Raw genomic sequence first — 18865 nt, 5'->3', positions numbered from 1 at the left:
TGAAAACTACCTGTACTCTGAACTGACAGATAGACTTATTTTACATACATGTAAAGCTCAGATGGAAATGTCACAATTGTATTTTTTTAAAAAAAAGAAAAGTCTCATTTTCTGATTTCATTGCTTTATGTTTTGTCCTTTTATACTCATGTACGTGTGTACTGTTCTCATCATCTTAAGAAAAGGATTCATAAATCTGCTGAAATGGATTTTAGTCTACAAAAGCTTATGCCACAATAGCTTAAAGACTTTTAAGTGTCATAGTGCACAGTGCCTTCAAAAATTAATAGCAGTGATGAAACAAGCACCACTTACTTTTATTAGCCATCTAATACATATCTTGTATTCATGTGCAGTTATGACTAAAAGAAAATCATTAAGATCAAATCCATACTTATTCGAACTAAAGATACGTTATAACCTTGTGGACTATAACAATTTGTTCAACCTGATGCCTTTTAGATGTGTTTGGCTTTAAGTCCCATAATCCTTAGCTCATGGAAGTTGATTTAATATATCAGGAGGACAATTGAGTAAGAAGCCTCTTCTTCAGGCACATTATAGTTTGCAGAATCAGTATCAACAAAACAATGCTGCATGTGAAGTCTTTGGATCCATTAAAATGGTGAAACTTGAGCTGAATAAGGAAGGAAGGAAGGAAGGAAGGAAGGAAGGAAGGAAGGAAGGAAGGAAGGAAGGAAGGAAGGAAGGAAGGAAAGAAGGAAGGAAGGAAGGAAGGAAGGAAGGAAGGAAGGAAGGAAGGAAGGAAGGGCTTGCAAAGCAACACTGAGGCCACAATATTAACAATGGCAATGGCATGCAGAAGAGACAGACTTGGCTAAGTGCTGTGAGAGAGGAAAACAAGCACCCAAGAGTTTACTCCAGTGGGAATCTGCAGCTGAGAGGGAGGAATTCAATGCTATCTTTCAGAGCACTATATAAATATATCAAGGCTAGGCAGAAGCAGTGGCTGAAGCCAGGCAATTCTTGGTGCTTTAGTTGTCTACTATATTGAAGGATAGACCTACAGGGGCTGCGTTAATTTCCTAATTTGCTCAGCCTCCCTTAGGTGAAATGGAGAGTGAAACCCTTATCAACAATGCTGTAATAAAATTGAATAAACAGTTAGGTCAGCTTCTGTGCATAGAAAGGGGAAAATAACTATCTTGTTCACTGACTTAGTTTGCCAAGTATTTTGGGCCTGATTCAGATCTAGTAGTAGGGATAAAACTGAAAACATTGCCTTACATTACTGAAAGAAAGAAGCTGCTGAGATAACCACAGAAGAAAACATAACTTGCCAGGTTTAGAAAGGAAAGTAACAAGAGAAGGCCAAATGGATTTTACTGATTAATCCAAATATTCTGTACCAGCTAATTTTTCGTTCTACACAAACTGACAAAAGACCTTAGACTCTGCTACTACATTGTCAATGAACCAACTTTTGGTCTGTCTACTACCTAAGATCTCTTATTTCCTCACTGTTTGTCACCAACCTGGGCACCCTTATTTGCCCATTAATTTGGAAGATTTTTATTTTAGAGTTATATAGCATAGTAGCTTAGAGCATGAATTAAGGTGATGGGTCCAGAAAATTCAGTCTTTATTGTAGTCAGTTTTCTGCCCACACAAACTATATTAAACAAGGGTGTATATTTTTGTATGTAGAAGGCCTTGCAAATCCCCTTCCTACCCCTTCTTTGCATGACAGTATCATACAAGGTCGCACTGAATCAGTTAAATTCATATTTCTTCAGTGGTACATAGTACAAAACAGAAGCAACAAAAATACCACTATTGCTGACAATAACGTATTTCCGAACTGCCTTCCTTTAATGAGGGAAGAATAAACTATGAGATGTATAAAATGACTAGCTTACTATGGCAAACTCTGAAAAGAATTTATGGGAGAGAGAATCAATAGTTCTGCCTCTTATAAAGGATGGTGGTGTGACTGAAATCTATTTATTTTATTTATTTATTTATTGAGTTTATATACCACCCTATTCCCGTAGGACTCAGGGCGGTTTACAAGGCAATTAAAACATAAAATACAAAAATTAAAATCAGTTAAAACAATTAATTAAATTTAAGCCCTAAAAATTAAAATCTAAAATTTTAATTTCACTGCTCACAGAGTGTATAATATTATCTCTGGATCAAGTAACTTTTGACAGTGCTTCAAAAATATATAAATCCTATTTGATTAGAGAAGACAACAGAAAGGAGTACAAACACTATAGCAACCATGCCTCCATTGCAGCACCTTTAATGTGTTTGGAAACTATTGTCCTGGGTGGAGGTGAGGAATAGTCTTTGACGCAGGAGAGAGCAAGCATGTAAGGAACATGAATGAGAGATTCCCCTACCGTATAGGGAGGGATAAAGAAGAACTCATGACAATTCAGACATGCATGTCAATGAGAAAGCCATGCTCTAAAAACAGGATTTTGCACCAATGGAATTACGGTAGCTTGCAAAAATAAAACATCATCGAAGAACACAACCAGACATGGCTTTTATTTTCTAATACTAAAAACCTCTTCAGTCTCATCTGAAGTCTTTCCAGGGACAGAAATTCACAGTACTCTATCACACCAACCTGGTGATTTGGCCCTTTTTTCAGGTGGGTGGGAGGTCTGACAGAGCCAGTGGTTTCAGAAAGACAAGTTCAGAGGAGCCATCCTCACTGAGAGCGTAAGGGGAAGTGGAGAGCCTAGCTCCCCTAGATGCTGCAGGGCTGGCTAGCGCCAATCAGAACAAATAACCTGGCATAAAGGATGAGAGCTGAGACGGAGTAAGAGAAGGACAAAAAAAAAAAGCAGAGATTTAAGGGCTGAAATATGAAAAAGACAAAAGCAGCAGCTAAAAAATAATTAGAGAAGCAACTAAAAAAATTGAATTAAGGAAACACAAGACTGCTTCAGAAACTATTCAAACATGAAGCACAGTACTCACTGCTTCTCTCCTAGCAAATTCATCCTCTCCACGGTATGGGGGCCACCCTTGTTCCCCTGGCTGGCCAAGCCCTGCTCTGCCTGAGGGGATCTCCATTGGTTGACCTCCGATCCTGCTAGCAATTCCCACCTGAGTGAGGTGCTGTATCTGAGAACCTTAAAAGCAAATATTGTTTCGTTTTCATCTTACCATGCCACATCAGAAGAGTGAGGGGCAAACAATCTGAGAAACAGGGATTGGGGAGATAAGACATAACCAAAGAAATGGGGCCCAGGGGAAAAAAAAGAGATAAAGTCCAGACTTTGTTCAATTAACTTTTGAGAAAGACTGACAAATCAGGATAAATTAAAAAAAATCTGCTTGCATGCAAATTTTTCAGTGTGTTCTTTTCCAAGTGGAGGGTATTTTCTGTGTGATTTTTTTTTAAAAAGGATCATGCTGAAGGCAAACGTGGTAGAGCAGAGAAGAGGGGAAGAGAAAGGGTCAGAAAGACAACACTTCTGACCTATCAAATATTTAGTCATCATTAAGGTGCAGTTTAAGAGAACGTACTTCATGCTAGTAATTTGCCTTCAATACAAGAAAATATTTGCTTAGTTTAGGATACTCAGCTGCACAGTCAAAGCAGAATCCACCTTTTGGAGAATAGCTTTCATATCTGTGGTCCATATGTGAATGGAAGATGGGGCTGAGATTAAAGCAGCCTTTATACCCTTTAAACTCCACACAAATGAGGAAATAATGCCACTTAATATTTTGAGCAGTGCTATTACAGCTTTAAATCTCTGTAAGATCTCACTTTTTAAAAACCACCCCAAAAGCAACCCAAAAAAATCCCTCAAACTAAAATGTTTGGCTCTGCTTATTTGAAAGAGCTCTGAAGGATGAAAATGAGCTGTCTGTGCGTGGCCAACTCTGTTAGAAAAGATTATTGCAATTCTCTTCGGTGCTTTTACTGACTCTCTCCTGGAATAAGGAATACTGACTTGAACAAACCTGAAGTCCTGTGTTCTTTCTAGTGCTAATTTTATACAAACGATACCCAGTGATATTAGTTAGATAATGCACAGACATTTTGCTCTGTTTACTTTTAAAAACATACTCAGATCATAACCTGGAAAGTTTTTGTATATTCTTTTGTATATTCTAAAGCAGTGTTTCTCAGTCTTAGTAGCTTTAAGATGTATGGACTGAGATTCCAGGAATTCCCCAGTCAACATGCTAAGACTGAGAAATGCTACAGGTAGTCCTCAATTTACGACCACAATTGAGTCCAAACTTTATGTTGCTAAGTGAGACATTTGTTAAGTGAGTTTTGCCCCATTTTATGACCTTTCTTGCCACAATTGTTAAGTGAATCGTTGCAGTTGTTTAGTAACACGGTTGTTAAGTGAATCTGGATTTCCCATTGACTTTGCTTATCAGAAAGTCGCAAAAGGTGATCACATGACCCTGGGACACTGAAACCGTCGTAAATATGAACCAGTTGCTGAGCATCTGAATTTTGATCACGTGACTGTGGGGATGCTACAATGGTCAAAAGTGTGAAAAACCATCATGAATCATTTTTTCAGTGATGATGTAACTTTGAACAGTCATTAAATGAACGGTTATAAGTCGAGGACTACCTGTATTTTGAAAGGGGGAAAAAAAACAAATGAACACGGGCTTATACTTAGCCATGCATGCTGCTTTTCATAGATATGGTGCCATATCATCATTTTTATATGTATGTATAAAATATGCCCTCGTCTGGAAAACAAATCTAACATTTTTCACTTGGTCTGGTTTCTGATAGATAAGAGAGAAGTCACCACTCCATCTGTCAGAAATGGCAGTTGAAATACTTAGTTGAAGCACTTAGTTCCTGAGGCAACCTTTTCATCTCCTCATGCAATAAATCAAAACACACTCTGGAAAGGTGCACAAGGTAACTCTATCTCTAAGTGCATTATTGTCATATTTCCTGGTGTTTCTGAAGGAAGGAAATGTCACAATTCTTACCATGGAACAACAAAATTGTATCATACCCTTTGCCCCGAGCTAATGGTTAAAGTCTTTTGTACCTTTTACAGTTGTCTTCATACTAAGAAGCCTCTTGGAATATGGATGAAGCATAATCTCTAACATTTGGAATTACAAATGTTCTTGAATCTTTTACTGCTTTCTCTTCAACATCTTTATTACATGCAAACTGTAGATTTATACATACAGTACATTGGAAATGCACTATTGAGTTGGATTAAAAAAAAAAGATCCATTCCCCAAATATGGATGGTTTTGAAACAGAGGCTTAGTGGAATTGTTTTGCTAGGTCTGCAACATTTCTGTATTTGACCATCCAGATGCTCTCCCAGTTCAAGCATACACAATTTACTGAGCTAAGGTGAGTAGGGGACAAATCACGTCTCTTCTTGAAATTCTAAATTTAGGGTCTTACTTAGCCATCAGATTGTGGCTGATTTGTAGGAGATGAGACTCTTTGTAATGCAAATTTCTTAGAAATCATTACCTGCAGTGCTTCCAACTGGTCGTGGCCGTGCCACTGATGGCAATTCCTCTGGGTAGATGCCTCGAGTGGAATATTGGACATCTGATGGCTGCGAGTCTGGGTGTATTAATTCAACAGGTGGAAGAAACCCTGATCCAACGTTTTGCCTGCTAGTAGAAAAACAATGAAACACATTCCTTCATCCATCCATCCATTCACAAATAAGACTGCTGTACTGCTTCAGTCTTACTTACTCTTAAGTTATCTATCCATGCATTTACAAGATACATTTCTGTACTGTCATCATTGGAAAGATAAAGAAATGTATCAAAGCACATGCTAACTATACATTAGCAGAATGAGAAAGGACCAAATTATGTCAATGGAGGTCTCTGTCTTATAACACCTACCCAGCTTGCCATTTGGTTCAAAATAAGGAAGAGCTATTTACCATTCTTAGAAAAAGAAATAATTCTTCTGCAAATACACAGATCAAATAACTAGCAAAGTACCTCTGCAACAGGCCTGGAGCTGAGGGAGGAGTCATCCCAAAATCCATGTATCTCTGAAAAAAGACAATATGTCAGGAAAAAAAAGAGAGCCATGACTATATCTTCTAAAATAATCAGGGCATAGTAAAATAGAACTCAAAAGGAAAAGTTAAGACAGTAAAATATACTTTTAAGTTAAGAAAACTTTTATCAAATCAAATAATTGATCAGCATGTTGTAGGAGCAAATTAAAAGACCTATTACAGCAGAGGTGGGGAACTATGGCCTCTTTATGACTTGTGGACTTCAACTCCCAGAATTCCTGAGCGAGCATGGCTGGCTCAGGAACTCTGGGAGTCGAAGTCCACAAGTCATAAGAGGGCCATAGTGCCCAACCCTTTATTACAGAAAAGTTAGTCATATTCAGAAAATGGCAATCTTAGCCAAAGAAAAGACAACAGTATTATATAAATAAAATACAAGAAAATAATAATGGGTTAAAAAAAGAAAAGGTTTTTGATAAGCATATTTTCAAAAATTTAAATACTAACAATTAAAGCATAAATGCAGATGCCCTTGAATTCAATTCCTGATGTCCATGAGGACATCATTCAGTTTTCTCCTAATAGTAAATAAGCAATGTTCCTTTTTTTTTAACTTTCTAACTTATAGCCTGGCAATTTTCTGGATGTCTTCCATCCAGTTACTAATGAGACCCAGCTTTATTTAACTTCCAAGCTCTGACACAATTGGACAGATGCTGAGAAGCAGAAAATGTAGGATACCTTTAAGAAGAAGAAGGAAAAAAAATTCTTGAGGACAGAAGGAACTATTCTTTCTCACAAGGGAGCTCTTGAGATGAGCATCAATGAGACTACTAACTGTGTGAGCCTGGCTGTAGGGTGACCCCCATTGACTGCTGGGGGTATCTCTTGGAGCCCGAACAGGAGTGCTTGTTGATTGTCCTCCTGATCCTCCAGGATGGGTGATGGCAGCAGAGTTGGATGCTTGAGTACTAGGAGCCACCAGGGCAAAGGCATCATCCAGCAGAGAATGCATTGTTTGCCGGGCCTCTTCAATAGAAGGCTGAGGAGGGACATATTGGATAGCATGAGGAGGTAGGCCTGAGTATTTTCCCAGTTCAGTTGAAGAAGGTGTCTGGGGATCTGCGGGAAGGTCAGGATCAGACTGAAAAAAAAAGATAGGGGAATAAGAACAAAGACATTATCTAAATATTATTTGGGTGCGAGAGTATTTGTCATAACTACATCTATGTGTGACATTGTGCAAACTTTATTGTGTGTATTGTGAGCATCATTAGCAGTATCTCCTTCTTCAGTGATGAGAGCTGATGACATGTCACATATTCTAAGAAACAGAGCACCCAAGATATCAACGTAAGAGTGTATGTTAGCCATAACCTCTATCTCAACTACTCACAGATAACATTTTTAGATTTTGCGCATTACACAAAACATTATTAATAAGATCTGCAGATAACTGAAATGCACGAATAGCACATAGTATGAAAATCAAAATAAGAATACTTCTAGTACAAACAGGTTGAAGCTTTCTTCGCTGAGCAATCAGCCATCCATTTCTCCTAATCTTCCCATGCAGTTTATGGGGAAATAATGGTGATATAGATGTCCTGGGCTAAATATATTATATGGCCAGAACTTGTTTTGGGATTGTGAACTATTTAAATAGGGGAGGAAGGTGAAGGAACACTACAGCAAAGCATTTTAAAAAGTTCCCTGGAGCATTCTGATTAGCAAGCTTGCTGCATATGGGCTGAATAACATGAGAAGAAGATTTTAGATTTTAGATTTTATTGAGACTTTTATACCGCCCTTCTCCCAAAGGGACTCAGGGCGGTTCACAGGGCATAAATACAAGGTCTGAAAATTTTATTCGAAGACACTCAGCTATGGTTCTTTAACAAGCTGAAGGGAAGTACCTAACGAGGTGGAACAGTGGTACAGTCAATTTTTAGTAATAGTTTGACTAAACAAGGAAGAAGGAATAGTTATTAAATTTGCAGATCATTCAAAAATACCCTAGTATCCCAAAGTACCAAAATAAAATTCAAAGCAATCTTGATAGATTGGAGAAGTTGCTAAGAATAATGGAACAAATACAAAGTTATATACTAAGGAATCAGAATAAAAAATAAGTTCTGAGTGTGTCTTATGTGAAAGTATATTTACCCATTTAGTATGGCTGTATTACTTTTATACTTCTCATCTGTTCCATTTTCTCTTATTGGTATCAATAATATGATTATTGTTACTTTGATAGTATGGTTATTATTACTTTGTTATTTTGCATGTACACTGAGAGCTTATATACCAGAGACAAATTCCTTTGTTTATCACACTAGACCAGACATGTCAAACACAAGGCCCGGGGGCCGGATCCAGCCTGCGAAGTGGTTTCATGTGGCCTGCGAAGCCATCCTGGAAACAGTGAGGGAACGGCCCCCACTGCCTTGGCCCTGGCCCAGAGACCCTCCTTCTGCCAGAGACCCCCAGATCTGTCCCACTCCTGCCCAGGCCCCCATAGGCAGCCTTGATGCGAACGATGCAGAGCTGGCCAAGCCCACCCAGTAGGCCACGCCCACCCTGGCCACACCCACCTGGCCCCCTGAGGGCAACCGCAATGGTGATGCGGCCCTCAGTGAAATTGAGTTTGACACCCCTGCACTAGACAATAAACTATTCTATTCTATTCTATTCTATTCTATTCTATTCTATTCTATTCTATTCTATTCACTATAGAATTTTAAAAAGTAAGTTGTAAACAGAGTATGTAACACAGAGTAGCAAATGACTTTTCTTTTAGGCTGAATCAATCAAGGTAGAATTCTAAATGTTAGGCTATATTGCTTCACTTCATTCTGCAATAATTACACCTTACTGTAGGAGGAGAGCCATAATGGTCAGTGGTAGCTAAAACTGGGAAGGATTCAGAAAAAAAGGACTAGTTAAGAGAAGGGCAACAAGTACGATTAGGGACAGGGAAGTTCTATTAAGAAAGATTAATGTCACTGGGAACTCTTAGCCTTGTGAAAAGATGAATGGGGAAGATATGATGGCATTCTCCAAATAGTTTGTCACCCAGAAGGCAGCCCAGACTTTATCACATGAGAGAATGGGACAGGTCAGGAATAACTGATTTAAGCTACAGATTCCAAAACAAAGAATTGAAAGCTGTTACCCAGGACTTCCCCTTCACTGGAAACAGCAGCTAGGCAGATGTTGTAATTAGAATTCTTGCGCTGATCAAAGGGTTGGACATTGTGTCTTAGGCTTCCAAGTCTAAGATTCTAAGTAGGCCCCCAGTGCACGAAACCCCTTTTCTTGAGTCCCTAGTTATGCCTTCCCTTCTAAGAAAGTAGATTTGAGACATATCTATAAATTGGGGTTCTTCAAATAACTGTGAAAAAAACCAAGTTTACATTAATAATCTTCACCATACAGTCATGCAACATTTACATGCAAGTTGGCTATTACAATGTATTATTATATATAGCCTTCCTAAAGATCTAAACGTACAATGTAGGCTGAGTTGTTGACACCCGGAGGCCTTTTATACGTCCCATCACTGTCTGTTGTGATCAGCCTGTCCTTGTCTGCATCCATTGGGCTTCCATTCATCTGATGTCTCCGACGCTGCTTTGGGGATCGTTTTGCCCGTGAACTAAAGAACAAATAGAATTTTTAAATGCCTTAAGACTTGCTAGCATTGTCTAAATTGTGTTTTTAATACCCTAAAACATTAATTCAAAGAGTTCGCAGCATGTGAAACATCTTTCATCTAAGCCTCTTCCAATTTTAAGGCAATCTATCTAAAAATGGTTTGTGCTGGAATTTTCATTCCTACCACTGCTTCCTGTTTTATAGGCTATATTTTATTGCTTTTGTTTTTGCAACTGCAGCAAAAGCTTTGGCAGACGAGTGGATATGAATTATATAACAGAATAAACATAAAATAAATAGCTAGTTTAATTGTGAAATGCTCTCAGTTATCCAAATTCTCAAGGGAATCATCATCATCATCTGAAATCTGAATAAATAAACCATTTATTTAAAGCATTTATAACACTCATTTAGTTTTCCATCTGATGACCCTAGTTTAGATGTTATTGTAAAATGAACCAAGTTTCTAAATACAGGCATGAATGCAAAACTGTTGGTGGTATCTTGGCAGGTGCTTACTTTTTATTTACTTATTTTATATGGGCCGTTGATTTGAGAAAATATTAATGTATTATTCATTTTAATCAGTTTACCCTGCCTCCTCTCCAAAAGAGACCCCAAAGTAAGTATAGAATAAGGATAAACAAAGAGCAAGCCTATTAAAGATACGATGTATATTTTCAAAATTAACTTATACACAGAAAACAAGGCTAGGGAAACAAATTACAATAGACAGCCCTATCAAACAGAATAGCATTGATCTGTTTCCAAAAAACAAGAAGGTTCAGTAATCAATGTTACACTTTTAAAAGGGCCTTGTTGGCAGTAAATGCCAGCTTTTATTCACCAGAAAGAAAGGCACCTGAATCAGATCTCCCATTTGTACATCCCAGGGTACTATGGGAGAAGCCATGCTCAAGAAAACTGAAGACCCTGGTAGATCTGGGAGATATATTTCAAGAAAAGGAATACACAGCTCCCCTTTATTGTCCAGTATATTCTACTGCCCTAATTTCTTTTTTCCTTGTGCCTTCCCAACTGAGAAATTTATAGATGAAACATGACCCAAAATGTTTAAACATTCTTAATATTTTCTTAATACTTTAGGAATCTGACATAACCTATTTTAACATATTTTCTTAATATTTTCAGGAATATAAACGTTTTCCAAATTAATGGGAACGAATTCCACTCTCTCCATCTTACCTCTTCCTTGGTTCTATGAAAACATTTGGCATGTTGCCACTCGGGTCCAAGATTTTATCTATCTGCATCTGTGCCTTGCGGTACATCTGCTGCTGTTCTTTGGTATCGATGATAACCACGTCATCCACAATTGGGAATTCATAATGTCCTTTGCGCTTGGCACGTAGCCGGATCTTGTTACGGTGATGCTCAATCTCAGATTTATGCCTCAGAGCTGTCTGTATCTTTCAAGAAAATAAAATACTGAGATGCATTAAACCTCTTTTGGAATATGATGCTTTCCCTCTGACATGATCAAAATGGATCAGACAGAAGAAGGAAAATATGAGAAGAAAATATTGAATGCTTGCCAGAATATAACTTCAGGTAGGAAAAAAAATCACGCCCTGTATGATTTATATAGCAAGGACAATCAGAAGAAGAGAGAGCCCAGCATATTAATAAAAGAGCATGACAAACAGCATGCAAATTGCATCTCCTGAAACCTGTCACAAAGGCACAGCAACAGAGAAATCAGAGAGAATCCGGGCTATGGTAAAAGCTTAGGTAGCAAAGACTGTGCTTGTGTAAAGCTAAGAATTATCAGTCTGATAAGAATTGTGCTTGGGTTTATGTGGGAGAGTCTCTGTTTTGGACATCTCTGCTGATTACAGGTAATTCTCCTGCATTGCTGTCTGAGGAGTGACTACAGCAGAACCTCACTGGGAGAAGAGAAAAGCAAAGTAGTTAACTGTATAGAGAAACAACGGTTCTGTTGTTTCTTACTTTCATCTGCATTATTAAAATATTGATCTTGCTTCACAGAATCTGCTATTACAGGAATTGAAATCCACTTCTCTCTCTCATTTAAGAATTCTCTAATGCATTTGAATTAGGGGGCCATTTGAGACATATTGGATATTGTCAAATATTTCAATATAATTATCTCACTCAGTGAGAGGAGGAATATGTGAATATATATTTGTGGACTTGTAGATTTAACAGATAAGTGTGACTATATGATTTTTTTTCATACAGATATGGGAAATTGGATATATGTAAAAGATCTTCAGAGCACAACATCCTAGAAAAATGGAGGCAATCTATATACAAGAAACTAAAGCAACAACCTTTCTGCACATGGGAAATCTAAACAGAAAAAATATATATTTTTCAGCTTTAGCCACAAGGCTAGGATTCATGCCTGGCTATTCTTTCAAAGAAGCTACTGACGTTGAGAATAGGAGATATGTGGTGCCCTGCATTGCCAAGTTATTTTTACATGTCTATGGAAATTCTCAGTCATCTAGGTTATGGTTGTCCCAAAGGTGCTTTTTCAAGAGGCAACTGGACTTCGTTTTTCTTTGAAGACATTTCACTTCTCATCCATGAAGCTTCTTCAGTTCTGACTGAATGGTGATGAATTGCAAGGAATATAAATCCTTCCATTCTCTACCATTCGGTCAGAACTGAACAAGCTTCTTGGATGAGAAGCAAAACACTTTCAAGAAAAATAAAAGGAAGTCCAGTTGTTTCTTGAAAAAGCACCTCAGGGACAAGTTATTGTTACCTTTCCAGTTAACATTTTGGGCCCCTCCCCATTTCTTGAAAGAGCCACAATCATACATGACATAGTGCACAGATAGGCAACCTTGACTCTTTTATGACTTGTGGACTTCAATACCCAGAATTCCTGAACCAGCCTTGCTGACTCAGGAATTCTGGGAGTTGAAGTCCAAAAGTCATAAAAGAGCCAAGGTTGCCTATCCCTGACATAGTACATCAAAATGAGGCTAACTTTACTTTATAGAGCAAAATTAAGAAAAGCCAAAGGAGACACCTGAATAGCTAGGCTTGACACAGGGTTGCCTAGGAGCACAGTCCTAAATATATATCATGACCTTCCCCCAAAGAATCCTGAAATTTATGGTTTGGTAAGGACTCACTGAAGGTCACTCTCCTCCTGTCAAGGGATGAAAGACAGAATAGATACAAGAAGGGAACCCTCTCAGTTGGAGCCTCATTTATGAAATGTGTTTTCCAGAGGGCAGACCTGAGGCCCACTTAATTTTTTTTTTAAGGTAAAAGGGTAAAAGTTACCCCGCACATGCGTGCTAATTGTTTCTAGGGGCCGGTGCTCATCTCTGTTTCAAAGCCGAAGAGCCAACGCTTGTCCAAGGACGTCTCCGTGGTCATGTGGCCAGCATGACTAGACGCCAAAGGCGCATGGAACGCTGTTACCTTCCCACCGTAGTGGTCCCTATTTTTCTACTTGCATTTTTACATGCTTTCAAACTGCTAGGTTGACAGAAGCTGGGACGAGTAACAGGCGCTCACTCTGTTACACGGCACTCGGGATTCGACCTGCCAAACTGCCGACCTTCTGATCGACAAGCTCAGCATCCTAACCCACTGAGCCACCGCGTCCCTTTTTTTTGTAGTTCTAAACAAAGTATCTCCTTTCTTCCAGGCATTTCTATAATTTTGCGTTTGCTTTATTTTAAACAGACTCTTCTTGTGAGATGTTTGCTATGAAAGGGGAGGCTATGAAAGACGAGAGTACCTCCTTATTAATTTTGTTGGTTTCTGCAACTCGGTCAGAAAGTGGTTGGTTTTGCGCTGCAGGCACTGTGATAGGCTGCATAGCAATCAGTTGGATCTTGCTAGGGACTCTTCTACTGATTTCAGAGGATCGTGTCATTCGGTCTACATGCTCAAAGATAGAGGCTGAAGATTGCTGCTCTGTTCCATTAGTGATCTGTGGAGGGCCTGGGTTATAAATACAAATATTAAAAGGGAAAATATATTAGTTTAATAATCATAGTCAAATCCCAAGGCATGTGACATTTACAAAACACTCTGGGCCAAAAAGCAAATAGTTATTTGAGTAGTAGAAAAATAATGTAATACTAGACAACCCATGCCCTGTTAGGTAATTGTTTCATAGATATTTCCTTACATAAACAGAAAAACAGAATGATCATGTTTGGCAAAGTGGGAGCAGTTACTTCTAATCTCCTGTCAGCTTCCCCATTGAGTTTTCTTGGTAGTGAGCATCAGAAATCTTCCTTCCTTCCTTCCTTCCTTCCTTCCTTCCTTCCTTCCTTCCTTCCTTCCTTCCTTCCTTCCTTCCTTCTTCCTTCCTTCTTCCCACCCACCCAATCCTCCTGCCTTCCCCATTTACTTTGCTTGTGGGAAGTTTACAGGGAGAAAGTCAATGGGGAAGCCAGCAGGAAGCTTTAAGTCCAAGACCAACAAGCAGGTAAGTGTCTGCTGCTGGTAAGGGAGGGTGTCAGGGGCTATGTGAGGGTGTGGGTCATGAATAGTATGTGAGGGAACATGAGAGAGTGTGGGAGGCTGCACAAGTAGGCAGTGAAGTTAGGAAGGGTTCCCAGAGATGCATGATAGACGCTGTGCCACTAGGGTGCTGGACTTCAGAACTCTGAGGACTGGTTTAACCACTGGTTGTTAAGCACTGCTGTAACTAGAAATGGTCACTGACTGAATGGCTGTAAATCAAGGACTATCTGTATATCCCAGCCTACATGCTAGGATAAAGGTGATGGGATTCGTAACCCATTGCAATGCAAACTGATACTGTGGGATGTTCTTTCAATATTCTGTTTGGCTGACTTGTCATTTTATGAACTGAGCTGAGCTGAGCTTAGCTGGAGCCTTGGAAGGACCCAGATTCCTTTGGGATAGAGGGGACTGAGTGGAAAGAGCCCATTATCTCTATTATCTACAACAAAAGAAACCATTCACAAACATATGTCAGTTTGCTGAGATTGGTGGCAAATATAATTACTTCTACCCTAATAACCATGGTTCTATTTATTCTTTTATCCATAGCAGGGTAATAAGAATTAAAATTGTAGTCAAGCATATAGGGAATCTATAGCAACCACGCTAAAACTAGTGGTTTGAAGTTTCATTTAAGGGCTGAATTCAGCCTTTAAAAACAGACCAGATTAGGAAATGGAAGCCATGTAAGTCAGTATCCCTTTCATTATAAAGATATAACAGAATCTTGCAAGTCTGATTGCACCTCTCCCCCCATCCTCATGAAAACTAGGGACAGTCTTGTCTGACAATTTTACTCATGTTACAGTTCTGCCCCTTTTATCTGACCATTGTACTGGTAGCAGATCTTCCTACTGTCCCTCAAGAACATTCCCTTGGCCCAAAAATAAAAAAAAATCCCATTTGTACTTCACCTAGGCCAGGGGTAGGCAACCTCGGCTCTTTTATGACTCATGGACTTCAACTCCCAGAATTCCTGAGCCAGCTGACTCAGGAATTCTGGGAGTTGAAGTCCATGAGTCATAAAAGAGCCGAGGTTGCCTAGCCCTGACCGAGGCTTTTATCCAAAATATTCCTGATTTAGACAGTGGATTTTAAGGCAGGGTTTGGGGACATACACATAAAGCCACTTGCTGAGCCTGGAAGAACAATACCGTATTTTCCGGCGTATAAGACGACCCGGCGTATAAGACGACCCCCTACTTTTAAGAAGTTTTTCAAGGTTTTTTGTCTTATACGCCGGAAAATACTTACATGCCCTGCCCTCCCTGTCCGTCATAATCCAAAATTCTGTTTGGATCAATCAAACACAACTCAGTGATGCCAGACTGGATTTGCAAACAGATCCAAAACTGTCACATTTAGAATCACCATGGTATCATGTTCTCCTAGAGTCCTCCATTGAATTCAACAGACTGAAGTAATTAAGGAGAGGTTTGAATGAAAAATACGCTAGACAGTTTTAACTGGAGTGTTAAATCACCACTCTAACACTCACGCGCCCCCCCTTTCAAAGGATTGTTTTTATGGTCCTGTCTTTCGATGTTCTTATCCCATCTCTTTCCATCTGCAATTTTTGGACAGCTTTTTGTTTAAATAAAAAACGTATCCCAAGAGTTATCGATAGTCTTTACAAAAAACTAAGGCCCCTCGAGTTCAGAAGTCTGCTCCCCCCACCAAAAAAAAAATCCCAGGAAGAAAAAAACATTTTCTACCTGTCAAATAAAAATATAATGGCTCTCTCCTCTTCCCTTCCCCCATTTCACATACCATTAAGCAGAGCCGAAAACCCCGTGCCCCTCCTGTTTAAAAAGTTTTGATCTTTGCAAATGACCTTAGCAAAACTTCTGCGCAGCAGATGTGGGAACAGCGGGGGCGTCTCATCCTTCCTCCCGCTCCGGATTGATCCCCGTCCCGCCGCCCCTCTTTCTCCAATTTGAGGCCGAAGCCAGTTTCTGAACCAAGAAAGGGGAGTTCAGTGCAAGGCGCCCCAGGATTGAGCTAAATTGCCGGTTAATGCAGAACGGAGAAGACGGGAAAAGTTCCCCAAGAGTTAGAGCAGGAAAGGCGAGGCAACCACTGACCAAGGGGATGGAAATCGTCCGAATCCACGCAAGCGCTCCTCGCAACTGCTTCTTGCCCTGCTTCACCCTCCCCAAATGAAATTAAAACAACCTCTTACCGCCTCGCCCGAGACGCAGGCCGATAAGGCGACGGCGAGCACCATCCACACTATTCCTGCGTTTGGAGCTCTTGCTGCGGCTGCGGCTGCGCATGGGGCTGCTGGCCGTCCTGCAGGCGCTGGGCCGTCCTGCCGCTGCCCGAGGGGAGGGCCTCGCGCCCACCGGACTCACCTGTGACCAGCACCGCTCTCCCCCCCGCGGGGAATGCGCTTCCGCTGGGCGGTGCTGGCCGAGACGAGCCAGCAGGCAGCCACCGTGAGCGCGGCGCTGAGGGGCAGCGGCAGGACGACCCAGCGCCTGCAGGACAGCCAGCAGCCCACGCGCAGCAGCAGCCGCAGCGAGAGCTGCAAATGCAGGAATAATGTGGAACGTGTGGATGGTGCTCGCCGTTGCCTTATCGGCCTGCGTCTCGGGCGAGGCAGTAAGAGGTTGTTTTAATTTCATTTGGGGAGGGTGAAGCAGGGCAAGAAGCAGTTGCGAGGAGCGCTTGCGTGGATTCGGACGATTTCCATCCCCTTGGTCACGGGGTTTTCGGCTCTGTGAAATGGGGGAAGGGAATGCAAACGCATTATTCCTGCGTTTGCAGCTCTCGCTGCGGCTGCTGCTGCGCGTGGGGCTGCTGGCTATCCTGCAGGCGCTGGGCCGTCCTGCCGCTGCCCGAGGGGAGGGCCTCGCGCCCACCGGACTCACCTGTGACCAGCACCGCTCTCCCCCCCGCGGGGAATGCGCTTCCGCTGGGCGGTGCTGGCCGAGACGAGCCAGCAGGCAGCCGCCGTGAGCGCGGCGCTGAGGGGCAGCGGCAGGACGGCCCAGCGCCTGCAGGACGGCCAGCAGCCCCATGCGCAGCAGCAGCCGCCGGCTCAGCAACAGCTCCGAGCGCAGGAGCCGCACCCCCAGGCTGCCCAGGAAAAGCAGCCACACCGAGAGGCTGCACGCCCAGTCCAGCTCCATGAGGGGCAGGGTGGGAAGCTGGCCGGGAAGAGGGACCGGGAGCCCGGGCTGAGCGCGCCTCGGCTGACAGTGAGAGGGAAGCGGCACATGAAAAAGAGGCTGCGGGCGGAGCTGCCCCGAATGGGAGAAGTTCAAGGCCTGGGGGGGAAGCAGGAGGGGCGCCGGCCGTGGCGGGGTGGCGGCTGCCCTCCGGCGCTGCCTGCCGCCCAGGAAACGCTGCGCCTCGGGGGCCGGCAGAAGCGCGGGAGCAGCGGGAGGGCCAGCGGGGCCAGTCGGGCCTTTGCCTCCTCTGCGACGGACAAGAGCCGACGGGCAGCACCGCCTTCCCGTGGGGAGAGCCGCCCGACGCTCCCGCCCAGCCGTGTCCCGGAGCCGCGCCGGAGATAGCTCGGTTGCGCGCGGCGGCCCGGCTTTGCAAGAACGGGGACGCTCGACTGATTTGTTTTTTTTCCCGGCGTATAAGACGACCCGGCGTATAAGACGACCCCCCAACTTTTGAGGTGATTTTCAGGGGTTAAAAAGTCATCTTATACGCCGGAAAATACGGTACTTCTCTCTCTCTCTCTCTCTCTCTCCCCCTCTCTCTGCAATATTCTCTTATATTATGTAACAAAAACAAATGCCAAGTTGATGTATCCGTACAAGTTTGATTAACTGTATTCAAAATGCCTCCCCAAGCCCAAATTAATTTTTTTATTGCTTTCCTAGAATTATAAGATTTCGGCAGTAAAAGCCACTTGAATTTTCTAGTAATACTTGGCCATGCTGAGAAGGTGTCAAAAGAAGATTAAAAAAGTATGAGATAGCAAGCTGACTATCTCCGCAAAATACGAGACCATGGCTTTACTATGGAAAGGAACATTCTAGACATAGCCTCTAACGTTCACTTTTTGAAATGGTCACAAAGCCAGAAACTTAACTTTGGCTTTTAACAAACCACAGAAGCATGATGTCTTATGTTACACTTGATTAAAATAAACCTACTTTTTATTATGAAGCTGAATTAGTTTAAAACAACAGAATTTAAACTAGTCATAGTTTAGGGTTCAACTGAATATAGAATGAAATGTTTCCAATTTTCACTTTGCAGTTAAAACGAGGAGGAGGAGAAGAAGAACCCTTTTAAGTTACGGTTTCGCTTTATATCTGACAGAAGGTTTTATGTACAACCCATAAATGGCTGGCTGAAGGGAAGCAATAAAGATTATTGTCAAAAGATGAATACAATTTTAACAGTAGGAAGAACATCTGGTAACATACAGAAACTCAGGATTAAGGTTTTGTCTTCCATGATAATGGAAAGCTACATCCTGATACAAACTTGTTTTACAAATAAAAGCTTCTATTCAGACAACTATTATCCCTAAATCTGTAGCCTCACAGAAGTCACCCGAAGCTCTTCTAAGAATCTTTTTCAATCCACCACACATAAAATGCAGAGGGAGAAAGCTTATGCACAGCCACCTGTTTGAGATCAAGCCACATGTGCACAAATAAAACCACAGCAAATACTTTTCTTTAGGAATATACAGTATTTGAAAATGTCCAGGACAAGGATGGGCATTTTTTTAATTTTTGGAAGGAGTTTAAGCAAACAACGGA

The 18865-nt window shown here is 41.4% G+C and overlaps 1 protein-coding gene across 1 annotated transcript in view; it reads right to left on the bottom strand.

Moving 5' to 3' along the window:
• KIAA1549 overlaps positions 1-18865 on the bottom strand; it is a 131623-nt gene that overhangs the window by 890 nt on the left and 111868 nt on the right. Inside the window, exons 13-19 of the mRNA XM_083366038.1 lie at positions 13390-13595; positions 10848-11071; positions 9498-9642; positions 6823-7128; positions 5962-6014; positions 5471-5619; positions 2959-3113 (exon numbers count right to left, since the gene is read on the bottom strand). Coding sequence (XP_083222164.1) covers positions 2959-3113; positions 5471-5619; positions 5962-6014; positions 6823-7128; positions 9498-9642; positions 10848-11071; positions 13390-13595 — 1238 coding nt within the window. The remainder of the gene's footprint in view (positions 1-2958; positions 3114-5470; positions 5620-5961; positions 6015-6822; positions 7129-9497; positions 9643-10847; positions 11072-13389; positions 13596-18865) is intronic.

The sequence above is a fragment of the Vipera ursinii genome, assembly GCF_947247035.1.
Source record: "Vipera ursinii genome assembly, chromosome: 6".
NCBI classification, from domain to species: Eukaryota; Metazoa; Chordata; class Lepidosauria; order Squamata; family Viperidae; genus Vipera; species Vipera ursinii.
Note: the sequence above shows the minus strand (reverse complement) of the source record. Positions and strands in the feature narration are given on the sequence as shown.